This window comes from Myotis daubentonii, chromosome 18 (assembly GCF_963259705.1).
Source record: "Myotis daubentonii chromosome 18, mMyoDau2.1, whole genome shotgun sequence".
Classification (NCBI taxonomy): domain Eukaryota; kingdom Metazoa; phylum Chordata; class Mammalia; order Chiroptera; family Vespertilionidae; genus Myotis; species Myotis daubentonii.
The window spans coordinates 13,666,575-13,692,344 of NC_081857.1; the positions used below are offsets into that span (position 1 = coordinate 13,666,575).

At 36.8% G+C, this 25,770-nt stretch overlaps 1 protein-coding gene across 3 annotated transcripts in view; it reads left to right on the top strand.

Annotated features, from left to right (window-relative positions):
- The window catches only part of SYT14 (synaptotagmin 14), a 124,087-nt gene that overhangs the window by 63,880 nt on the left and 34,437 nt on the right, over nt 1–25,770 (top strand). For all 3 annotated transcript variants that reach the window (XM_059673253.1, XM_059673254.1, XM_059673251.1), the window contains 2 exons: nt 16,988–17,256; nt 20,660–21,109. In XM_059673253.1, the coding sequence (XP_059529236.1) occupies nt 16,988–17,256; nt 20,660–21,109 (719 nt within the window). The remainder of the gene's footprint in view (nt 1–16,987; nt 17,257–20,659; nt 21,110–25,770) is intronic.

Below are 25,770 nucleotides of genomic sequence, written 5' to 3' on the forward strand. Positions count from 1 at the left end.
TTACTGTGTTCAAATCTGCTGTATCCTTCCTAAATATTTTTCTGCTTTACCTTTTAATTATTAGGCAAGATTTGTTAAGTCTTTCAGTATGGTTGTGGATTTGTAAGACTTTTGGAATTTCATTGACTTTTCTTTAAATATTTTAAAGTTATCTTTTAAGGAACTTAACATGTTTAAGGCTTATATATTTCTGTTAAATCCCATTTATCATTACATGGTAATAACCCTCTTTATTCTTTTACTTTTATGCCTTTTGTAGGAGGGACTCAAAAACTATTTCATTAGATATATTATACCAATACAGCTTTTTTCTATTGATATTTATCAAGTATACATATATTTTTTAACGCTGTAACATTAAACCTTTCTATATTCTTAATTCTAAGTATAGCTCTTTTTAGTTCCTGTATGTTTATTGCAACATATTATAATTATGTGTTCAAATTTATTTCTGCCATATTATTTTATTCACTCCACTTTTTCCATGTTGCTTTATTCCCTTTTTTGCCTTTGGCCTGAGTAAAAAAATTTTTAAATTTTTTATTGTTTGAAGTATTACATATAGTATTACATATGTCTTCTTTTTTCCCCATTGGCCACCCCCACTCCCCAGCACATGTCCCTACCCCCCTAGTGTCTGTGTCCATTGGTTATGCTTATATGCATGCGTACAAGTCCTTTGGTTGATCTCTTACCCCTGCCCTCATCCTCCCCTTGCCTTTCCTCTGAGGTTTGACGGACTGTTTGATGTTTCTGTTTCTGGATCTATTTTTGTTCATCAGTTTATGTTGTTCATTATATTCCACAAATGAGTGAGATCATGTGATATTTTTCTTTCTCTGACTGGCTTATTTCACTTAGCATAATGCTCTCCAGGTCTATCCATGCTGTTGCAAATGGTAGGAGTTCTTTCTTTTTACAGCAGTGTAGTATTCCATTGTGTAGATGTACCACAGGTTTTTAATCCACTCATCTGCTGATGGGCACTTAGGTTGTTTCCAAATCTTGGCTATGGTGAATTGTGCTGCTATGAACATAGGTGTGCATATACCCTTTCTGATTGGTGTTTCTGGTTTCTTGGGATATAGTCCTAGAAGTGGGATCACTGGGTCAAATGGGAGTTCCATTTTTAATTTTTTGAGGAAACTCCATACTGTTCTCCACAGTGGCTGCACCAGTCTGCATTCCCACCAGCAGTGCACGAGGGTTCCTTTTTCTCCACATCCTTGCCAGCACTTGCCATTTGTCGATTTGTTGATGATAGCCATTCTGACAGGTGTAAGATGGTATCTCATTGTCGTTTTGATTTACATCTCTTGGATGATTAGTGACTTTGAGCATGTTTTCATATCTCTTGGCCTTCTGTATGTCCACTTTCGAAAAGTGTCTATTTAAGTCCTTTGCCCATTTTTTTATTGGAGTATTTTCCTTTTGTTAAGATGTATGAGTTCCCTGTAAGTTTTGGAGAACAGGCCCCTATTGGAGATAACATTGGCAAATATGTTCTCCCATGCAATGGGCTCTCTTGTTGTTTTGCTGATGGTTTCTTTTGCTGTGCAGAAGCTTTTTATTTTGATGTAGTCCCATTTGTTTATTTTCTCCTTAGTTTCTATTGCCCTAGGAGCTGTATTGGTAAAGATATTACTATGACATATGTCTGATATTTTGCTGCCTATGGAGTCTTGTAGGATTTTTATGGTTACCCATCTTATCTTTAAGTCCTTTAGCCATTTTGAGTTTATTTTGGTGTATGGTGTAAGTTGGTGTTCTAGGTGGGTTTTTTTTGCATGTTTCTGTACGATTTTCCCAATACCATTTATTGAAGATACTGTCTTGGTTCCATTGTATGGTCTTGCCTCCTCTTTAAAATATTAATTGAGCATAATGGCTTGGGTCTATTTCTGGGTTCTCTGTTCTGTTGCATTGGTCTATATGTCTGTTCTTGTGCCAGTACCAGGCAGTTTTAAGAACAGTGGCTTTGTAATACAGCTTGATATCTGGTATTGTAATCCCTCCAACTTTGTTCTTCTTTCTCAGGATTGCTGTGGCTATTCGGGGTCTTTTTAAATTCCATATTGGCCTGATGTAGTACTTTGGGCCATAATGTAGTGTGCAAAGATTTTTGATGGTCTCCAAATTTGATGGTTTTTGTATCTCTAGAAATAGCCATTGAAAAGGGGATGTTTTTAAACATCCTAAACAGCTTTAGAAATTTAGAAACATCGAGAGAAAACAGTGTTCGCATTCAAGTTGAAATTACATGTAAGATTTAGCATAATATTAATTACATATTACTATTTACTCTATTATTATTTTTTAAAATAGTTTTATTGATTTCAGAGAAAGGAAGGGAGAGGGAAAGAGAGATTGAAACATCAGTGATGAGAGAGAATCATTGATTGGCTGCTTCCTGCAGGTCCCTTACTAGGGCTCAAGCCCGCTTCCTGGGCATGTTCCTTTAACTGGAATCGAACCTGGGACCCTTCAGTCCGCAGGCTAATGCTCTCTCCATTGAGCCAAACCAGGTAGGGCTACTCTAATTATTAATGATAACTATTTATAAAATGTCTGCAAAATGGAGTGGTCACTTCCATTACGTGATATAAACCTCTTGTTCTCAGGAGGGAAGTATGTGTTTTTGCTTTTCCTCCTTTAACTCCTTACATGCAATCTTTTTGGCCAACTTTCCATCTCCTTTTGCATTGTTCAATCATTTAGTTGTAGAATTACAAAGCTAGATGGGCTCTTGAAAGTTATATGTCATTATGCAGGGAAGCCTACATCTCAAATATCAACACATAAAACTTGGTTTGAGCAAAAAAAATTGGTTTTTTTTTTTGTTCAAGAAAAGAGGTTCTCTAGTTTCCTTTTATAAACCAATGCATCATTAGCAATTTCCACTTTAAGAAAATTAATCTCTTATTTTAAACCAGCCCAAAATGGAACTGTTAAATGTTATGGATTTATAGTAGTTAGAATTGCAAAGATGTTTTTTTAATTGGAAGGATCTTATTGATCTAGCTCATTTTCTTCACTTTATGTGCACAGAACCAGTTGACAGCCTAATTTAGTTTCTTTGTAGCAGACCATGGATTCAAACCCAAGTTTCCTCCCTCCCTATTTGATATTTCTTAGTCTCCTTATTCCTGACATGAAAGCTTCACAAATTCTGTGCCTAGCAAAATAGGTACTAAAGCAAATGCATTTTGTTTAACAATTCCTGGGAGAAAAAGACAGTTAAACTTGGAATTGCCCTGTGTCAAGTGGTTTGGACTTTGTTATACTAGTAGGTGGGCACAGAAGAGGCACGTTGAAGTCACATGGGTGCTTTTAGTATAGGTCCATCCACACGTTATTTTCCCAAACCACTCTTAACAGAGCATGGCATTGGGTCTCTGGTGGCACTCATGAGAGAAGCTGGTTTAGGTGGATAAATTTCTCTGCTGTTCAACTCCTTTCAGCAAGGATAGTTCTGAATATAATTTTTAAAAATTTATTTTTATTTTATTGTTTAAAGTATTACAAATAGTAGTACATATGTCTCCCTTTTTTCCCCCATTGACCTTCCCCCGGCCTCCCCTATCCCCCAGCACATGCCCTCACCCCCCGCCCCCTCCCACAACACTAAGGACTACGGCGAAAGTCTGTAGAAATGATACTAAAAAATTCAAGTTTTGAATATAATTTCTACAGATTTCTGCTATAGTCCTTAGTGATAAGGAAAACAGATATTGAACATGTTCTGTGAGTCCTGACTAGAGTTTCAGAGGTGTAGAGGTGTATTATTTTTCTCTCAGCTAATTCTCATTTAAACAGAGTATTCCCATTTCCTTGAACAGTTTTTATGTTTTCTATTTAGAAATTTTTTATAGTCTTTTAGTAGCTACCAAAGATGCTTTCCTTCTCTACAAATGAAGAAATTGAGGCATTATGAGGTTTAACCTGGAACCTCTTCGTGGAACCTACTTTATCAAACTGAATTTTTGTACATTGTGTGTGCTGCCTATAAATTCAAGAGCTTTCTCTTAGTAAATCAGCTTTTGCATTTTAGGTAATAAAAATATTTGTGTTTACCCAGCCAATATGATCTTTAGGTCACAAGTCCTTGTAGGAGTAATAATATTACTAGGTTGATGTTTCTTAATTAGAAAACTTAGAATAATTAAACATTCATTAGAGGGACATACCACATTTAATATAATTCTTGTGAATTGTTATGTCATGTGAAGAGACTGAAACTTAAGATTTATATGCATATTTTCTTAAAAAGTAAAACTATATTTCTGATAGGAAGTCACCTCAGCACCGTTTACATATTTATACTGTTTTTAAAACTGTGTCACAAAAGGAGATGCTGAAAATATTTCTTGTTAGAAGTCACATCTGACACTCAATTTCTGATATTTAAAATGTTTTAGTAGAAGGTTTTAGTTTATTAAGAACAATTGCTACAGTATGGAGGGGAAAAATGTAGAGATAGAATGAGAGAATTTCTGACATAGTCCAAATAATTTTTATTGGTAATTTTGCCTGATAATTTTTAAACATGCTGTTCCATTTTGCAATGTTTTTGTTACAAGACAGCAGTTAACCTTGGACATTCTATATGTTCTCATAAATGAGTTTTTCTGAAAATTTTTATTATGGACTATATAGATATGAATGTTGCTATGAGATACTGTCTTTAATATAATTATTTTTCATTATTGAAGATCTGAAAACCTGTTTATTTTGAGCTTCAGGTTTCACTTTGGACCCTGTGACTTACTGATGGGCTGTTATATATTAGTTTATTTTAATGCGTATACCTTTTCTTTTTTAATCTCTCTTCATTTCTTACCTCGTGATTTGATGTCTACTCAGATTTTTAAAATAACACTCCAGTCACCTGGCTTGTTTAATTTAAAAATTCCTACACACACACACACACACACACACACACACACACACACACACACACACACCTTTTTGTAAAAAGCATGAATAGTAGTACAAACAATTAGGAATTCATGGTGTCTAGATGGCTTGATTCCTGCCATGTCAGTTTCCTCGTGTTTGATGAAACACATAAAGCAGTTGTGGGAGAATGCTTGTCACTGGTATCCATGGTGACTCCAAAGATATGGAACTCAAATGGGTAGAGAGTAAGCCGCAGTAATAGGTCTCATTATAAGGGCAAAATACATAAAAGGTTCAGGCATATGTTTTTAATTAGTTTCCAAAAATAGCTAGAACTGGAGAGGGTGCCGTGAAATAATATTTTTCACCATTAGAAATGGTATGGGCAGCATTTGAAATGTAATGATTATCGTTTTCTAAAGGACAAGAGGTGTACACTTTGAATACTCATAGTAGTGTAGTTTCTCAATCATAATTTAGACAAGGGAGTGCACACAGAATAAAAGGGACACTTATTTTCATATTGATAGAAATGTAGAATTTGCTTACCCGTTTTCATTCTTATCCCTCTACCTAGTTTATTCGTAACAGCACCTTTTAGGCTTTTCCTTGTAGAGTCTAATGTACTTATTAGGAAACGTACTCTGTCTATACAGTGTGCAAGAATGAGTCCATGGGTTTTTATTTTAAAATGCAAGTAAGACAGTAGCCAAAATTCTTATTGTTCATTAATATTAAATGTTCCACCTTTTGGGAGCGTATTAACTTTGAATGGGTTAAAACAGGATTCAGGGAAAGTAGACCATAATAATTAAGTATTTTCTGTGAGAGAATTATTATGGATAAAAGATTAATAACTCTTTTGAGACAAAATTCTTTAAAGGTTTCCTTTTGAATTGCAATCTGTAAAGAATAATCTTGTATTGCATTGCAATTCAACACATTATTTCTTCCTGTTGCTATAGAAACTAATTCTGGTGCAGCTGTGATTGCTAATCAAAATTCTAACATTATACAACCTTTTCCTCCTTAGTGCTTCATTTTATTTTTAGTTACAAAATAATAAATTTCAATGGTGAGCCGATAACAGTGGTCAAACATTAATGCAAAGATTTTTAAAAATTTGAGTCCTTTCCAGTGAAAATAGAGAGGTGCTCATATTGTATAGTTTCAATATGAACAACAAAACAAAGCCTTTTTACTGAATTACAAAGGTCTATAATTGCTGTATTACATCAACATTATGAAGCACTTAACTGCTTCATAATTCTAAATTGCTACAATTTCAACCATCTATTTTTGAAGTGTCTGGTTGCTGGTATTATAAAAATGAAAAAATAAAAAGTCCTCAGAATGCCTGAAGTCTTTTAAAACAAAATGGGATGAGAACAGCCTTTCTCTTTTATCCTCCAGGAATTGAGATCACATTTCCAGATTATGTCATAAGAAAAAGCTAATTAGTTGTTCTCATTCTTGTCTTTATTAGTATATAACCACCACCTTACCAATCTGTACTATTAACATCATCTCATGTAAATCTGTGTTTATATTACAGGCCAGAACTGAATTATATATTTTGTCTTTCTAAGAGCATGGGTTCTTTCCCATTTCATAAAACAAATATAAAAACTTCTCACCAAATTATTAATAGCAAAAAATGTAATATATGAACTCAAGAAGGCCTAAACTAATTCTAAAATGAAATCTTTGGTATGTTATAGTATCAGATTATTGCATATATAGCACTTACCAGATTTTTTTTTCTGATTTGGTCCATCAAACAAGGCAAATAAAAGCTGACATTTATAATTTCATATTATTGATTGATTTAAGTTACAACTCAGACTTGTAAAAAAGGCTCTTTGTTGTCTGTCATAAAGATGAAATAAAACACAATGGGAAAGGTAGCAGATATGATTTAATTTCTGTGTTTAATTTTTTACTTTCATTTACTGGTGAGCATATGCTGATTGACAGGAGCATGAAAATCTAGGAGGGTATAAAATCTTGCGGACTTGAGAAGGTACCATATATTTAGAATTTGAACTTGGAAATAAATCAGCTCTATTTTATTAGATTCTTTGCATCTCTGATGGAATTTGAGCATTGTAAACCCGTGGTTATCTATAGCCCTCAAAGATAACTAGGGATTTATTCCTTATGCATGAGAATTCTTTATCCCTCAAAGATAACTAGGAATTTATTCCTTATGCATGAGAATTCTTTAATATTTTAATGGAAATCTTTCTGATTTGTTTCTTATACTTAGCTTAATTGAATCTTTAATAACAATTTAAGGTCATGATTAATATTGACTACCAGGGAGAACCAAAGTAAACGTTGTAAATTAAGATGCTCATGCTAATGTAGATGGCATGGATTATGTTGCTAAATGACTGGTATGGGAAGTAATCCTGTATTTTGCTTTTTGAAAAATCCTTGTTTGATTACTTTTTGTTGTTGCCTCTTGTACAGTTTTAGCAAGGTGACATAATATATCTGTACAGTTTTAACAGGGCAGAATTCTTGCAAAATTAACCTACAAACGAACTTGGAAATTATGTTGCTTTTTCTCAGGAACATTAATAATGAAAAATATCTGGCTCTAATCCACATATTCTTTCTAAGTTACACTGTATAAGAGTGTAGGATTTGTTTTGGCCTGGCTGGTGTGGCTCAGTGGTTGAGCATGGACCTATGAACCAGGGGGTCACACATCTAGTAAATGGCAGAAGTGGAGTTAGAACCAGGCTGCCTAACACCCCAGGCTGTCCAATACCAAACCCAACATTCTTTTTTTTTTTTCTAAATATGTTTTTTTTTAATTGATTTTTGAGAAGACAGAGGGGGAGACAAACATCCATGGGCTGCCTCCTGCATGCCCCCTACTGGGGATCAAGCCTGCATGTGCCCTGACTGAGAATTGAATTGTGACCTCCTGGTTCATAGGTCAGTGCTCAACCACTGAGCAACACTGGCCAGGCCCAACACTACACTCTTACACAGTGAAGTATTGTTAAGTACCATGTAGACCATAAATCAGTGTGTGAGCAAAAGGCATTGACACAAACATAGGCATCTGTTTGTCAGCCTGCAACCCCTGTCCTGTCATTCACATTGTTGATTAATGCTACACTCTTTCAAAAATTTCTGTTAGGCTGTTTACAGATGACTTGGGTCCAGATTTTATAAATTCTTTTCTATCAAAAGAAAATGCCCTCCAGAAAGCAATACATCTTTTCTAATTCTCCATAATGTTTCTATTGCATAGATTTTATGACACCAACAGTGTGTCTTTGATGTTAACCTGGGACTTAATTTGTGGATAGCAGTACCGACATGACATATTTATTTTTAAATATTGTAAAATGTTATATTTTTATGTAACTTTCTTTCCCATAGGTTCATTCCTTCAGCAAACAACATTAAGCATTTTTATAGTAGGCCTTCATCTTTTTTCTTTTATGTTGCCTACAACTAGCATATCTTTGGTAATCATAAATATTCATTTATCTATTGAGACCTTACATTGTAGACCTTGGGAATATTAAGAGTCAGTTTCTCTACTTAGAATCTCAGAACAAATAGGGGAAATACATGTTTTTAAGAGCTTATTGAGATGTAAATCACATACCATAAAAATCACTTGTGTACAATTCAGTGGTTTTTAGTGTATTTACAGAGCTGTGCAGCCATCACCATAATCTAATTTTAGAACATTCTCATCACTTTAAAAATAAATCTTGTACCCATTAGCAGTCATTGTTCAATACGACTCCCCAGCCTAGGCTACTACTAATCTATTTTCCGTCTATATATAGTGTTTTTGCCTGTTCCACACTTTTCATATAAATGGAGTAATGTAATATGTGGCTATTTGTGACTAATTTCTGTCACTTTGATTGTACGGGTTTTCCATATTGTAACATATCAGAACTATATTATTTTGGTATCTCATTGTATAGATAAACACATTTTATTCATTCATCACTTGATGAATATTTGGGTTCTTTCTACTTTTGGACTATTATGAGTAATAATGCCATTAGCATTCATGTACAAATCATTGTGAAATGTATGTTTTCATTTTTTTTTTTTAGGTGCATACAATGTAGGAGTGGAATATGCTGGGTCATACCATAACTCTATGTATAACATTTTGAGAAACTGCCAAATTACTTTTCAAAGTGGTTGTACCATTGTACATGCCCATCAGCAGTGTATGAAGTTTCCAGTTACTTCACCTGTTGTAAACACTTCATTAGATGTATTTTTCTGTGATTTGGGGAAATATTTGTTAAAGAATTACATATAGTGCAAAGTACTATGGGAACTAGGTACAGAATGTTGGCACAAAGGATGGAATTGTTAGAATAGGCAAGGTTTTATGCTAGAAAGATGGGGGCTTGGATCTTGGAAACAAAGGATATTTCTAGGTTGACATTGGAAACAAAGAATAATGTATTGAGCCATGTCCAATATTGGTGAGGCATGATAATACCCATCAATTTCAGGAAAACATGAGTAGTCTGGCAAAGCTGGGACAGTGATTTTCAAATTGCAGATAGATCATGAAATCAATTCTATGGATCTTGAAAAACATTTTAAAAAATAAAATTATATTGACCATAAAATATAATTTTTGCATGTAGTAAGGATAAACATTACTTAGTTCCTATGATTTAAAACAAAAAGATGTGGAAATGTTTCTTTATAGTGTGTACACTAGAATTATCAAGTAGTTGAATAGAACGTCAGGAAACTTTTCATTGACTCTCTCTGTGTAGTGTGTGACACAGGTATGAATACTTAAAGCTCTAGGATTATAACAATACTAGAGGCCCAATGCATGAAATTCGTGCAAGGGGCTCGCAGCCACAAAGGCTTGCCTCAGCCCTCGCAGCCCCAGCTTTGTCCAGAAGGTTGTCTGGCTGTCCAGTCTGATTAGCATATTACACTTTTATTATTATAGGTTGTTTAGTCACTGATTTTTTTTTTAAAGCTCAGTAGAATGACTTGTCAAACTAAGTAGATCAGTGTTTCTCAACCTTTTCCCATTGTTGGTTCCCTACAGAGACAATTTTAATTTAATTTATATAAATCAGTTAATTTAATTTGAATTTAACTTCTACATAAAAGAAAATTACTAAGTAATTAAGATTTTATCTGGTAGGGTTAAGCTTTGATTGGTCACAAATTTGAAATACCTACAATTTTTGTCCCCCACTTCAGAGCTTATTTGAACCCCCTTGGGTATAACATTACCCTCATTAAGAATATGTGATCTAGCTTATTCCAATTGTGTTTAAAATTAGAAGACTTGGAATTTCCATTTCAACCCATGAAGAAGTAACTGCTGTAGGACTTGCTTTTCTGATCATTAGAACACTGGGAAAAATGATAAGAAACAACTGTCTTCATGATTTTCTCAAAAAAAATTAAAAGTGGAATTGCTTTTTGACCCAGCAGTCCCACTTCTGGCAATATATCCCAAGAATCCCCATCGCAGGACAGTAGGAGTATTGCTCTCCTTGCCCCATGAAAACAACCTGTTAGCTTTGTTCTCTCCGGATTGTTCTGAAGGAAAAATCGTTTGCTAAACTAAAGCTACCTATCAAATACCGAGACACCTCAATTCGCTCAACAAGGAGGCTCCATCTGGAGTGACATCTCCAGTTGCAGCCATCTTCTAATTAAGTTTATGATCCTCTGGCAAGCCTGTTAATTTTTGCAGTGGCCAAGCTAGTGAGGACATTTATGAGATCAGCAGTTCTCAAGGCTATGATGGTAGACTAGGCTCTGCTCTTCCCTGGGGGTGTCTTGTTGCTAGAGAAAGGAAGGTCCAATGGTCTCCAGCTGTCCATTCCTCTACCAAATGGCTGCTGCTTAGAAAGCCAAAGTGTGGCTTCTACCAGTTGCTAAGAGTGTACATTCTAACTGTAAACCCAAGAACTGGAAAAATAACGCAAGGTGATATTTTAGATCCCTTCTTAGGTATTTGATGTTACCTGATGCAGTGATATGTGGGATTGTTTTTAAATTTCACTTTCTAATTGCTCATTGCATGTGTCTAGAAATTGTGCGTGTGTGTGTGTGTGTGTGTGTGTGTGTGTGTTTTAATATTGCGCTCATATCTAGTGACCTTGCTCAATTTGCTTCTAACTCTAATTTATCTCTAAAATTATTTTGGTATTTCTATATCACAGTTGTCATCTGAAAGTAATGGGTTTTATTTCTTTCTTTGATTCTTCTGCATCATCTTTTTCTCACCTTATTGCCCTGGCTAGCACCTCCAGTCCACTGTTAAGTTGAAGTGTTGATAACAGGCATTGTTGTCTTGTTCCCTACCTCAGAGATAAAGCTCTCAGCATTTGTTTCAGCACTAAAAGCGTGTTTGCTGTAGGACTTTCAAAGATACCCTTTCTGAGATAAAGGAAATTGGCTTCTATTCCCAGTTTGTGCAGAGGTTTTTGTCATGAATGGATAACTTTTATTAAGAGCTCTTTAATTCATTACGACTAAAAGAGCACTTGATAATTTTTACCTTTATTCTTTCAATGCAGTTAATTAGATAAATTAATTTTCTAATGTTAAATCCTCCTTACATTTATAGAATAATTCTATATTCTTAGGATAAACCAAGTTGGTTGGGATGTGGTACTCTATTTTATGACTCTGGGTTTAGGTTGTTAATATTTTGTATAGAATTTTTATATCTATGTTTACAAGATAGGTTGGCTTATTTTTTATAAGATATTTTATCAGGCCCTGGTATCAAGGTTATGCTGGTGTTAAGGTTAAAAAATTTCAGAAATATTTTCTCTTTTTCATATTATCTGAAATGTTTTGTATAAGATTTGTGTTTTTTACTTCCTTAAATGGTAAATTCACCAGTGAAGCCATCTGGGTCTGGAATTGTCTTTGTTAGGAAGGTTTTAAAATATGCATTCAATTTCTGTAAGGGATATAATAATATATAATTTTCCTGCTGCTTCATGAGTTTGTTTTGATAGGTTGTGTTTCCCTAGGAATTTGTCTATATCATCTGATTTTCAAATTTATTTTCAGAAAGTATGAAGGTGTCTTTTTAATGGAGATTTTTTTTAAAAAATTCACAAAATTAACAGAAGTTGGAAAAATATTAGAGTCCCTTTTACCCCCTTGAACTATTTGACAATAAGTGGCCCACTGACCGCCTGCTTTATCACCCCCAAGTACTTTAGTGTGTATTTCTACAAACTAGAGTATTCTCCTAAATACCCACTATACAACCATCAAAATTAAGTTACTAACATTGATATATTATTATATCTAATCCTCAGAACCCATTCATGGTCAACAGCTCTCCAAATAATGTCCACTATACCAAAAGGGTCTTGTTCAAAATCATGCTTCGCATTTAGTTGTCACGCCTCCTGAGTCTCCTTCATCTAGAACAGTTCCTCGGTCGTTGGTGCCTGAAGATGCAGGCATTTCCTTTTTAGAATGTCTGTTTGTCTGACGTTTTTCACGGTGAGATTCGGGTTGTGCATCCCGAGCTGGAATGCCACGGAGTGGTGCTATATTCCTCTCACTGCTTCTCATGAGGTGATGCACAATTTTGATTTGTCCCGTTACTCATAATGCCCACTTTGATCTCTCCGTTAGGGAGGTATATCTACGAGGCTTCTCACTGTAAAGTTGCTCTCGTTAATTAATAAGTACTCTGTCAGGAGGTACTTTGTAACTATGTCCGTAACCTGTTCCTTCAAATATTTATATCTAGGTAAACTCATGGCTTTCCTCAATGTGTTGTAAATAGTTACTAAAATTATTTATTTTGAAGCTCAGATTGTTAGTGGGATTTGGTCAGTGCCAACCCCTTCCAGCTGGCTTCTGTGTCCTGTGAACCTGTCCCCATCATTCTTTGAGTATGCCCCTACTCTAGACAATAAGCTTTTCTAAGTTTGTCTCATGCTTTCCCTTTCCCAGCCCTGGAATTAGCCATTTCTTCATGGAGTTCTGGTTCCTTTTAGTGAAGAATAGATTTAGAAGCCAAGATCTGGGCTCTAGGTATGCTCACTGGTTGACATATTGTTCTGAAATTCCCCCAGTGGACTGGGGGAGAAGGTTCGCCATGGAGGGGGGCAGCCTTGTTCTTAAAACCCTCCCAGGGTACTCTGAAGTGTGTGTGTGTGTGTAAACATACAAATTATATGAATATTTACACTATATTTGCTTCTATTTTTTAAAAACTGAGTTCACTCTGAAATCTTCAATTCTAATTCAACACGACGGAGTTTGTTCTAGTTTTTTCTCCCTTTCCACATTTGTAACTCCTTTCTCTAATAATGGAAGCCAGAGACCTGGCTTTCATTAACCTTTCTATACATATTTTTGGTTAATGCCCCTCTCTCTGTATGCATGTCCCCTCATCTCATTTGGGTTCTGATATCCCATGCAGGCTTTCCCACTTGTGCGTGTCCTTGGGGCATGTCCTCGGGACCCTGTGGTGTCAATGACACCCAGGCCGGTTTGCCCCACGGGATGTTCTCATCACTCCACCTAAGCTGTAACTTCCTGTTTAGGGTCTGACACCAGGCTCCAGGCTTCCCCCTTCTCCTCGCACAGCTGCCTTCCTCACACCACAATCCAGGCCACCATCACACAAGGACACGCCCCACCCCCACTTAGCTCTGGTTTTCCCTCGTCAGGCCACCTGTCTGCGTGGATGCCTGCCTCCTTCACCAGGTATGTACGCCTGTGTAGATGCCTCTTCCCGGGCGTTGACAACCACCCAGTCTCTTCTCCAGGATTCTAGTCCTATTGGGCAGTGACTCCACTCACAGGGTTGCTCCCTTCGCTCAGTGTAGGCACACTCCTCCTGGTGGAGCTTGTTGCCCCAGGCTGATTCCCCCCTCCGTGGGGAACCTTCTTCCCCTGCTGAGGTCTGCTTCTGGGCTGCCTCACCCAGCCTGGGCTCCACGTGCTGTGCAGGGCTACCTATGTGTGCACCCCCTCCGCATCCTATTTGAGCTTTGACACGGCATTTGAAATGATGTCCTATTTTTATTCTAGATATTAATATTAGTAATTTATGCCATCTCTTTCCCTTCTTGATTAGTCTCTTCCAGTAGTTTATCAGTGTTCTCAAAGAATTCTTTTGTGGTTAGCTGATGCTTTCTATCAACAGCACGTTTTCTATTTGACTTCTGATGGATATTACTTCATTTTTTCTACTTTCTTTTGTGACCTCTGTGATCCATGGGTTATTTAACAGTATGTTTTAGTTATTTTGTCTACATTTCTATCGATTTATAAAGTTCTATTTCTGTTTCTGATTTTAGTTTAATTCTACTGTGGTCAGAAAACATCCTGTTTATGTTCCAGTTCTGTGAAATGTGTTGAGCCTTAATTTACTACCCACTGTCTATAATCAACTTGGGCAGGTTTCCAGAGACACTTGCACAGTGAATTCTCCACGTGTTGGGTGGCCACTGTCTTTTAGAGCTGGGTCACTTGGACATGCATGCAGTGTTGTTCTCAGGGGCTGGAGGATACCTTGTCTTGTTTCGTAGGTGCTGTACCATCCGTAGGTAGCAAATTAAAATGCTTAACATGTACCCATGCATGAACCCCTATATGGATATGTTGTTTCCAGAAAACAGTGCATGAAATTAGGTATGAAAAAGGGATAAAGTAATATAGGGCAGCATCATTTTGGTGTTTCATCGTCCCACCAGGAGTTTCTTCTTAAGTTTGGATGTTTACAGTGTGATATAACAACTATAACATACATTGTTATTTTGTCAAACAGTTGTTATAAAGTTTTCCAATATCAATTAAGTTTAAGCCAACTCTTAGTTATTATATTACTAGGGGCCCGGTGCACGAAATTCGTGCACTGGGTGTGTGTGTGGGGGGGAGTGTCCCTCAGCCCAGCCTGTTCCCTCTCACATACTGGGAGCCCGCAGGCGTTGACCCCCATCACCCTCCAATCGCAGGATCGGCCCCTTGCCCAGGCCTGACGCCTCTGGCTGAGGCGTCCGGCCCGGGCAGCGGGGACCCACAGCTGCAGCGGCCCCATGATCGTGGGCTCCGCTTTAGGCCCAGGCAAGGGACCCCTAGCTCCTGGGACTGCCAGCTTCGACCGTGCCCAGCTCCCATCGCTGGCTCCACCCCTACTTCCTGCTATCACTGGCCAGGGCGGAAAAGGCACCTGATTCTCCCCCCTGGGTTTCCGATCACTGTCAGTGGCAGGGGGCTTCTTCCTGCTTTCCCTTTCGCCTCCCTGCATTGTGCCTACATATGCAAATTAACCGCCATCTTGTTGGCAGTTAACTGCCAATCTTAGTTGGCAGTTAATTTGCTTATAGCCCTGATTAGCCAATGAAAAGGGTAGCTTGTACGCCAATTACCATTTTTCTCTTTTATTAGTGTTGATTAGAGGCCTGATGCACAAAATTCGTGCAAGGGCCCCGGCCCCCGGCCTCCTCGGCCTCTGCCTGCTGTGACTTTGTCTGATAGGGTGTCTGGTCTAATTAGCGTATTACCCTTTTATTATTATAGATCCTGTGTGCACAATGTGATGTGGTTGTCTATTTGAGGAAAAAGGCATTACTGAAAAAGTTTTTAAAAAGGAGAAATCCTCATAACTTTTTTTTAATGAAATTCCTATTCCACATACATTTGGGTATTTTTTTACTTGGAAAGTAAAGAGTAAAGGGAGGTATTATTTTCAAATCATTGAGGATTTTAATAATAATTTATAATTATATATACTTATACATTCCAATATATGTAGTATGTCATTTGTATATTCTAAAACAATTTTCATATTCCAATTCACAGCTTTAAAATCATTTCTCTCAAATCCAGAAATAGTGGTGAGGTCTGCTCATGGAGCCTACTTAGCATCCTTAAATACCACTGACCTTCTTTTGGGTAACTTGCCTGGAGCGCAGGTACACTACATCTGAACAAGAGCCAGGTGACGGAGCTCAGCTGTATACATACTCTGGTTGGCAGGCAGCTAGAGAGCTACCCGCTATAAACATAAATAAACCAAAGGAGGTAAGGTGTAACATTATATTACCAGACAGAAGTTATGACGTGCTGCTCACAACAAAAGCAAGTTCAGAGGATTATTATGATGCAACAGCTAGTGAGGAAAAAAGACTAGTACAGACTACCTTTCTTCAGAGTCCCTTTCGAGAAGGAGATCCATAGTCCATTAGAAGAAAAACTGTGAGCAGTATTTAAATACCTGATGTTGCATTCAGGGTTCACCTACACAGACTTAGCTGTTCTGCAATTGTAAACTGAACTCTGTTTCCTTACGCCCCGCCCCCTCCTGCTCCCACGTCTATCCTTGTTCACAGACCTGTCCTCAGCCATTGAGATACACCGTGGAGGTAAACACTCAAAGGACCATTTAGAGTGAAGGGAAAGCGTTGCACATTAACTGCTAGAGGCAGAGATACCTGCTGAGGACGAGGTGGAGCCGCATTAGATGGAGCCCAGGCTGCGTGGGGCAGGGGGTGGCCTCCGATGATGACGATGGAGATGGAATGGGAGGGAATGCAGCCTTCATTCCGCCTTTGCTGGTTGATGGGGCCTTGACTCCCAGGGCACCTCGTGTGTCAGGATTCGGACCTAGGGTAGGCGTGGAAGAATAGTTTCTGATGCTGTTGGACTGAATGCTAGTTCAATAAGTTCATCTCAGGCATTGACGGAAACAAATGAAGTTTTTATGTGTGTTTTACCTACGGTGACTAGAGGGTGAACACCGATCATAAGGAAGTCTGATGCATCAGGTTTGTTCTGAAAGAAAGAACTAGGTAAGCTATTTCACGAATATTTATCACTCCCACTCTTATGCTATATAACTGGCTCTCTCTAGTATTTGAGAGTATATTTTATTTTTCCTGATAGCACTGTGCGGGAGGAGAGAGTAGGAAATCCGATGAGCTCATTTCTGCATCTGAACTTTAGTGAAGCATACATGCTTCAATCCAGTTTTATTTTGTAAGTTATTTGCAATGATTGTGGACTGTGCTGCATGTTGAGGCTACTTGGAAACAGTGATCAGATTCTTACTCCTTCTCAGGAAACTGCATTCAGAGAATGAGAAGAACACCCCCACTGGATGAACTGCAGCCCCCGCCATATCAGGATGACAGCGGGTCTCCCCACCTCTCATGTACACCCTCAGAAATCGGGGACAGTAAATGTGAATTTTCCCACTGCAGCAACAGCCCAAGACGCTCCTATAACAAGTGCCCAAGTGAAGGAAGCACCGGTCACGAAATAGAAAGTTTTCATAATAAAGGATATGAAGATGTTCCGAGTGACAGCACTGCAGTCCTGAGCCCTGAAGTAAGTAAAAGCACATAGAATTTTCTAAGTGAATGTTACCTGGAAGACTGTGGCTTACTGTACCAGTTTCTATCCTCCATCTAATCTTTAACCAGCAGACTTACCAGGGGTGTCTCTACCATTCTGCCCCCTCCCCCCAAAGGAAGATGGAGAGCTGAAAATGAGAGCAATACACAAAATATTGAAAAATTAGCTTCCCCCAAGTTTCAACCTCAAGATAGATTTTTTTAAAAACATTCTGGAAGTATTTGTTTCATAATGAGTGAGGTTTCTATTTATGTTTGTCTCTTTTAAAAATTTATTTTATTTGGGATATTTTTATATTGGGAGGCTGCCCATTGATATTTCACAAAATAACGATTTTGCATTTTCATATCATAGAATATGGAAGAGAAGTCATGCTCAGCTTCACTAATGAAATTTGAATTCTTGGCGTCAATTGGTTGTGTTTTGAGTTATTTCCTTTTTTAGAGCAAAAAATGTGAAAATTACACCAAAAATAGGGTGTTACACATTTGACATCTTTCCATATTCTAAAAAGAATTTTTAAAAATATTTCTGTAAAGGTAAAAATTATAAAGGTCATCTAGAGGGTTTCATAAGGTAGTATTTACTTTTACATTTTTCTTTTAGATTTGCAAGTTTTTACAACTTCTGTCCTAGACAACATTCTGTAGAACTGTAGTGTGTCATTGTTCTTACTAGCTGAATTTGCCTCTGCTGCCAAATGTTCAGATAGAAAACAAGAAGCGAGAGGATCCAGAGGAGGTAGGTTCCACACTTAGGACAGGATGCCCGCAGGCGCAGTGGCAGGGCCACACTATGTGAATCCTGGCGTATGTAATGCCCATTTGTCCTGTCTCACTCTTTCTGCTCCATCAGTTTCCCCCAGGTATGGTGTGGTAGCAAGGACAAGAGTTGAACTAGGAGCAGGGGTGCCAAAGGCCAGAAACACATAACTTATTTTATGGGCGCAGTGCAGGGACAAGTACTCCTGGTCACCAGTGAAACTTGCCAGTTAGCCTACCAAATAGGCATAGGTTTTACCTGATTCCTTTACTAGAACACATGGGTGACAGCTGTCAGCCCAGAAGTGACATGGTCCTGGCTTAGGCTTCCCATCCCTTTGGCTTCCCTTTTAATAAGTAATATTCACTTGTTCTATCATATTTTCTCTTTTTCTTTCTATCTTACAAGTTACTTAGTGACTATATTTACTACATCTTCAGAATTCTGCCTGTGTCTCCAAAGCTGTTTCATTGTTTATTATCTATAGTTAGTACAGCTGGTGAGTTTTGCCCATATTTCAGAAGTTACTAACCAGTCTCCTCTAGTAGAATTGACTATATTCAAATAGAGCAAATGCACTTTACATAAATATTGAGATGCCAGTAGTCTCTGGTAATATAAAGTCCACTCTCAAGTTTATTTTACTTCCCATTTCTTACTATTTAGTAAGAAATACAAAATCTTGACTCTCCTCTTGGTTTAATTCAGGATGTGGCTACCTTAGAGCCTCTCCACTCACACTGCTGAGCTGGGAAAGGAGCGAGGGTTCAGAAGCCCTGGCAAGGAGCTCAGACGCTGGTGGCCACTATTCAAAACTTTAAGATACCGTGAGAAGGAGGGTTATGTTCTAATTGCCTATTTGCAGAATACACATAAGAGCTTAATCTGTGAAGGTCATGAGAATTGTTAGAATGCACCAAGAGAAACAAAATTCAGAAATAGCTATCTGGAACCTTATAAAAAAATTTTACTGCCCTGGAAATAACTGTCATGACACTATTTTAAAAAACAATTAATTGAAATTTCAAAGCCTTGCAATTAATCATGTATATTTACCATTATGAAATGGCATGCATTAAAACATTTTGCTCTAAACTGTAAATATTTTTTTTACAGAGCAAGAATATGTTTATTCTGATTGAATTATATTGTATAAAAAACAATTCTTCTAGAAGACTTTGTCCCCTCCCCCAAGTATTGTTCTTAATTTGTCATCTTTTCCATACATGTTACCAAGGGGGTCATAGTAGGTAGATGTGTAATATTTATCATTTATAAGGTCAAAAACTTGTATGTTTTTAGTTCTCTACTACTTCCCTCCCACCTAAACTAGGGCTTGGCACATAGTAGGTAAATAGTTAGGATCTGTATTAAGCTATTAGAACAAAGAGTCAAAGAATAAAACTCACAGAAAATTGTCTTTCACTTACGAACGTCCAGGGTGAGTAGGTTCCTTCTCTGTTGTCACTGTCATCTGTAGGGTGCTGTCCTAGTCCCCGGGGTCCATACTGACCCATACATCCTGTCTCAGTGTCTGCTCTTCTGTGGGAAGAGTGGGAGAGAAAGGAAGTGAAGGGCAAAGCATTTCTTCTGTTTGCTGCCCATTGGCCAAACCTGAGCCTCATGGACTTATCAGCCATGAGGGAAATTTAGAATTACAGCCTCTTGCGAGACAGCGTGTCACTGGCTAAAACTCACATAGTTCCTTTGAGAAGTGCAAAAATAAGAGAAGACTGGGAGTCAATAGTAGGAGCTACTAAGTAAAAGTTCAGAAAAATTTAGAAAATTGGTCCACATTTAAAAATGAAAACATTTAATATTTATTAAAATACTTGAAGGAGCAGGTGGTAGAGTTGAAAGGTCAGAGACCTGGGTTTGACACTGTCAATAACTAGCTGAAACTCTGTTCACATTCCAGGTAAAATGGGCACAATGTCTTTCAATCGCATAATTAAAATTTGGTCTTTCTTGAACTTTTGAAATACGTATTATTCTGCCATTTTCAACAGTAATTAGTATTAGAAATAGGTTTCTTATTAAAATTAGTGTGTTACAGAAAATAAGTATTTGGTTGCAAATATTTTGAGGCCTCTTTGTGTTTATAATTTCACATTTCCAGTGATTTTCAAGCCTAAATGTGTTTACATTCTATCATAGATGGGAGCATTTCAGAACAAACTCTGAAAATGGGACCAGTTTTCTTCAGTAGCATTATACTTTATGTTCGCTTTCTCTCCAGCCTAATGTTGACCTGTCAGTTGCATTGTTTATGATATTGGAAGTAAAATTGAATAGGTACCTACAACAGGATCAGAGATACACACTGAAGTATATATTTTCAGTTCTCATTGTAAAAACATATCTCAACTTTCTCCAAATTGTAATGGTGAAAACAAAATTCTTTTTTGCTAAGTTTTTGAGGTTAGCTTACCACGTATACCGTGGCCCTGTAGAGTAGCTTCTGATTATACTAAACTGTTGATTGTTAGCACATTCTTTGTGGCAGCCAACCAAACAGTTCTCACACCCTCTTCCTAAGACAGACCAGGTGTTTAATTACATGCCAGATTAAATAACAGTTAAAACTGAAAACATTTAAATTTGCTTTTCTTAGGACATGTCAGCTCAAGGATCATCTTCACAGCTTCCCAAACCCTTTGATCCTGAGCCAGAAGCTAAGTATGGCACACTGGATGTGACTTTTGACTATGACTCACAAGAACAGAAGCTCCTGGTAACCGTGACAGCTGTCACAGATATCCCAACATATAACAGGACAGGTGGCAACTCATGGCAAGTACACCTTGTTCTTCTACCTATAAAGAAACAGAGAGCAAAAACCAGCATCCAGAGAGGACCATGCCCTGTCTTCACAGAAACATTCAAATTTAACCATGTTGAATCTGAGATGATTGGAAATTATGCAGTTCGATTTAGACTGTATGGTGTACATCGCATGAAAAAAGAAAAGATGGTGGGGGAAAAGATTTTTTATTTAACAAAATTGAATCTTCAAGGGAAAATGTCATTACCTGTGATATTGGAACCTTCTTACAATCATTCTGTGAGTATCTGATCAAATAGCCCAAATATAGTTTAAGTTCAAGGTCTATGATATGCACAGTTTTAATCCAATAAGCCCAATAACCATACCTTTACAAAATTTCTAAGTCCTGAATAGGTAGGTATAATTTTTTCTCATCTATAAGTTGCCCTTGAAGATTATATATGATTTATCTTATGTATTTTATCCTTCTCAGGGTCTAGCCCAGTGTCTTAAACATTTGCTCCTTTGTTAAACATTTATTAGATGGTTGATTATGACATCATCTGAACTCCTTATAGAATACATTGTTTTCTTTCCAGGTTAAAACTATGTGATGCATTAAGAACGATCTAGCTCCATATGTTTGATATTATTTGCTCATATAGAATATGTACTGCTGTGTAGGTCAGGACTGATTATAATTCCAGAACTGCTATGAAATAATTTTTAAAACTTCAAAAGCATGACCTCATTATTTCCACCTTTTTATACAAAGATTTTTGTAGTGTTTCTGGAAGAATACTTAAATTTAGTACCATCATCTGTTCTCCCTTTTCTCTGTTTTCCTCCAGGTTCTGATCACATACAAGTCTCTCTCTCTCTCTCTTCATATTTTTAAACTAAATTCCTACAAGCCATTGCAGATCACCAGAGAGTTGCACTGTTTATTTAAACCAGGGACATGCATTATGCCACACTGTTACTTAGATTATGAGAAAATCTGTGATGTGCTATAAATTAAATTATGATATTTGCTCATCTGTTATACTGAACTTTTTATAATATAAATACACAGATTTCAGAAGAGATTGATACATTATTTTAAAATATAACATTTAAGGGTTGTGGTTAAGCTTTGAAAAGTGTAAGCATAAGTCCAAGATTAGAGTCTCATTGAATTTGTACCATGCAGCTTTTGATCATATTGGAATATCATTCACAGTAGAACCCCCATACCATTTTACCTACTGGCCACTCAGACCAAATAATGTGATTTTTTAAATTTTTTCATTAAGAGTGGCAGAATATGTAATTGGCCTTCACTTTCTTCTCTCTTCTAATAAATTCCTGATTTAATTTTTTAAAGGCATTTTCTGAATTATCAATTCTGAAATTTAAAATTATAACAAATTATCAATTTCCCTACTAAAGACTTAAATGTTATCCTACAAACCCATAGGGATATACTATATTGTCACCTTTTGGTTTTTAAATGTTGGAAGTGTTTGTGGCAAATAACTAACTTCTTTAGTTACATAGGTTCATAAATAGGAAGAAGTTGTGCTAATGGATTACATCAGGAGCTGTAATTTGGATAAGAGTTTGGACTTTGAGATGATGAGATTTAGATTCAAGAATAGGGACTTATTACTTTGAACTGATAATGTAATAGGATGAGACTTTTGGGAACCTTGTATTGGGGGAATACATTTTACAAGTGGGATGTATTTGAATCATGGAGGCCAGAAGGCAGACTGTGGTAGGCATAATTCTAAGATGGTCCCCATGACCTTCATTCCCTGGTATTACTCCTATGATTATGTTATGTAACATGGCAAAGGGATTTTGAAAATGTAATTAAAGTTACTAATTAGTTGACATTAAGATAATGTATTATCTGGGTGTGCCTAACTCAATTACTTGAACCCTTGAAAAGCAAAGAGTTTTCTATGATTTGTAGCAGATAAAATAGATTTAAAGCATTAGTGAGATTCAACACGAAGTTCTCCATTGCTGAGACGGAGTGGGTCATGGTAGAAGGACCATGGAGCAGCCTCTAGCCAACCACCAGCAAGAATGTAGGGACATCAGTTCTACAGCTTCAAGGAACTGAATGAACTTGGAAGAATATTCTTCCCCCCAGAGCCTCCAGATAACACCCCAGCTGAGCCAACACCTCGATCAAAGCCTTGTGAGACCCTTTACAGAGAACCCAGTTGGACCCACCCAGACTCCGACCTACAGAAACAGTGAGATAATAAGTGGATATTTTTAAACCTACAGTTTGAAGTAACTTATTAGACATCAGTAGAAAATTAACACAGCCCACAGGGTTTCGCTCTTTACAGAAAACTTTTGCTGACCTCTGCTCTCGACAACTAGGAATTGAAATAAGTATTAGATGTGCAAATCACTTCTTTGGGTGAGGTGAATGCTCAGATAACATTCTGTAAGTCTTTCATTTTGGTGGGATGTTCTTTACCAATTCATGAAGTCTCCAGCAAATACCTTTATGTAACTATAAACATATCTAACTAAAATCTGCAGGTATTCTTTTTCTTCATGGTTGCTCCCTCAACATAGAAGCAGTCACTTAGAGAAACATTATTTATTTAGAAAATAATTTCCGTGAGCAAAAATATTTTCGGTTTTATTTCATTTTCTTCTATTAAATTTATAGAAAGTAAAATAGATTTTTAAAATAAAAAGATATAGTTTTATCCCATATTTTAATGAAAATATTTCTATTCCTATTTCTGTTTTGGACATACTCATAGAATGATGTCTGCAAAATGTTTACTTAATAACAATTTATGAATAGTAAAGTTTAAGGTGATGTTTTTTACTTCTATCTTTGTTATTTCTGTATTATTTGATAATCATTTGTCAGTTTAAAGAAAACTACTAGATTTTAATAAATGTAGTAGGATACAAAATTAACACCCAGAAATCTATGGCTTTTTTATACATCAATAATGAATTCACAAAAAGAGAAATGAAAAAACCAATCCCATTTACCATTGCACCAAAAAAATTTGATACCTAGGAACAAACTTAACTAAGGAAGTAAAAGACCTGTACTCGGAAAACTACAGGACATAGAAAAAAAGAGATCAAGGAAGACATAAACGAATGGGAGAATATATACCCTGTTCGTGGATTGGTAGACTCAACATCATTAAAATGACCATACTACCCAAAGCAATCTATAGATTGAATGCAATCCCCATTAAAATACTAAGGGCATATTTCACAGACCTAGAACAAACTCTCCAAAAATTCATATGGAATAAAAAAGATCCCGAATAGCCACAGCAATCCTGAGAAAGAACAAAATTGGAGGGATTACAATACCAAATATCAAGCTATATTACAAAGCCACTGTTCTCAAAACTGCCTGGTACTGGCATAAGAACAGACATATAGACCAATGCAACAGAACAGAGAACCCAGAAATAGACCCAAGCCATTTGTTCAATTAATATTTGACAAAGGAGGCAAAACATTCAATGGAACTAAGACAGTCTCTTCAACAAATGGTATTGGGAAAATTGGACAGATATATGCCAAAAAAAAAGAAAAAAAAAAAGAAACTAAAACACCAACTTACACCATACACAAAAATAAACTCAAAATGGATAAAGGACTTAAACATAAGGGGGAAACCATAAAAATCTTAGAAGAATCCATAGGCAGCAAAGTATCAGACATATGTCATAGCAATATCTTTACTGATACAGTTCCTAGGGCAATGGAAACTAAAGAGAAAATAAACAAATGAGACGACATCAAAATAAAAAGATCAACAACAAAACAAGAAGGCCCACTGCAGGGGAGAACATATTTGCCAATGTTATCTCCCATAAGGGTTTAATCTCCAAAATTTACAGGGAACTCATACATCTTAACAAAAGATAAAGAACCCAATCAAAAAATGGGCAAAGGACCTAAGACACTTTTCGAAAGAGGACATACAGAAGGCCAAAGAGACATATGAAAACATGCTCAAAGTCACTAATCCAAGAGATGCAAATCAAAATGACAATGAGGTACCATCTCATACCTGTCAGAATGGCTATAATCAACAAATGACAAGTGCTGGCGAGGCTGTGGAGAAAAAAGAACCCTTGTGCACTGCTGGTGGAATGCAGACTGGTGCAGCCACTATGGAGAACAGTATGAAGTTTCCTCAGAAAATTAAAAATGGAGCTCCCATTTCACTCAGTAATCCCACTTCTAGGAATATATCCCAAGAAATCAGAAACACCAATCAGAAAGGATATATGCACCCCTATGTTCATAGCACAATTTACAATAGCCAAAATTTGTAAACAGCCTAATTGCCCATCAGCAGATGAGTGGATTAGAAAACTGTGGTACATCTATACAATGGAATACTATGCTGCTGTAAAAAAGAAGGAACTCTTACCATTTGCAAGAGCATGGATGGAACTGGAGAGCATTATGCTAAGCGAAATAACCAGTCAGAGAAATATAAATATCACATGATCTCACTCATTTGTGGACTATAATGAACATCATAAACTGATGAACAAAAATATATCTAGAGACATAGAACAGACTGTCCAACCTAAGAGGGAAGGCGGGGGGAGGGGGACTAAGATCAACCAAAGGACTTGTATGCATGCATATGAGCATAACCAATGGTCACAGACAATAGTGGGAGGAGGGCAGGAGCAGCTGGGGAGAGGTCGGGCGGGGGGAAAGGAGACATGTAATGTTTTAAACAATGATTTAAATTTAAAAAAATCTTACCTTTTATTTAAATAGCCCACCTTTATAGAAATTTGTTCAATTATTTCTAATGTAATTTAATTCCCACCTTTATAGAAATTTGTTCAGTTATTTCTAATGTAATTTAATTAGTTGACCTTAATCTTTTTATACCAAATATTAGTACTGATTATTGCTTTATAAATGTTGGAAGGATGGGTAAA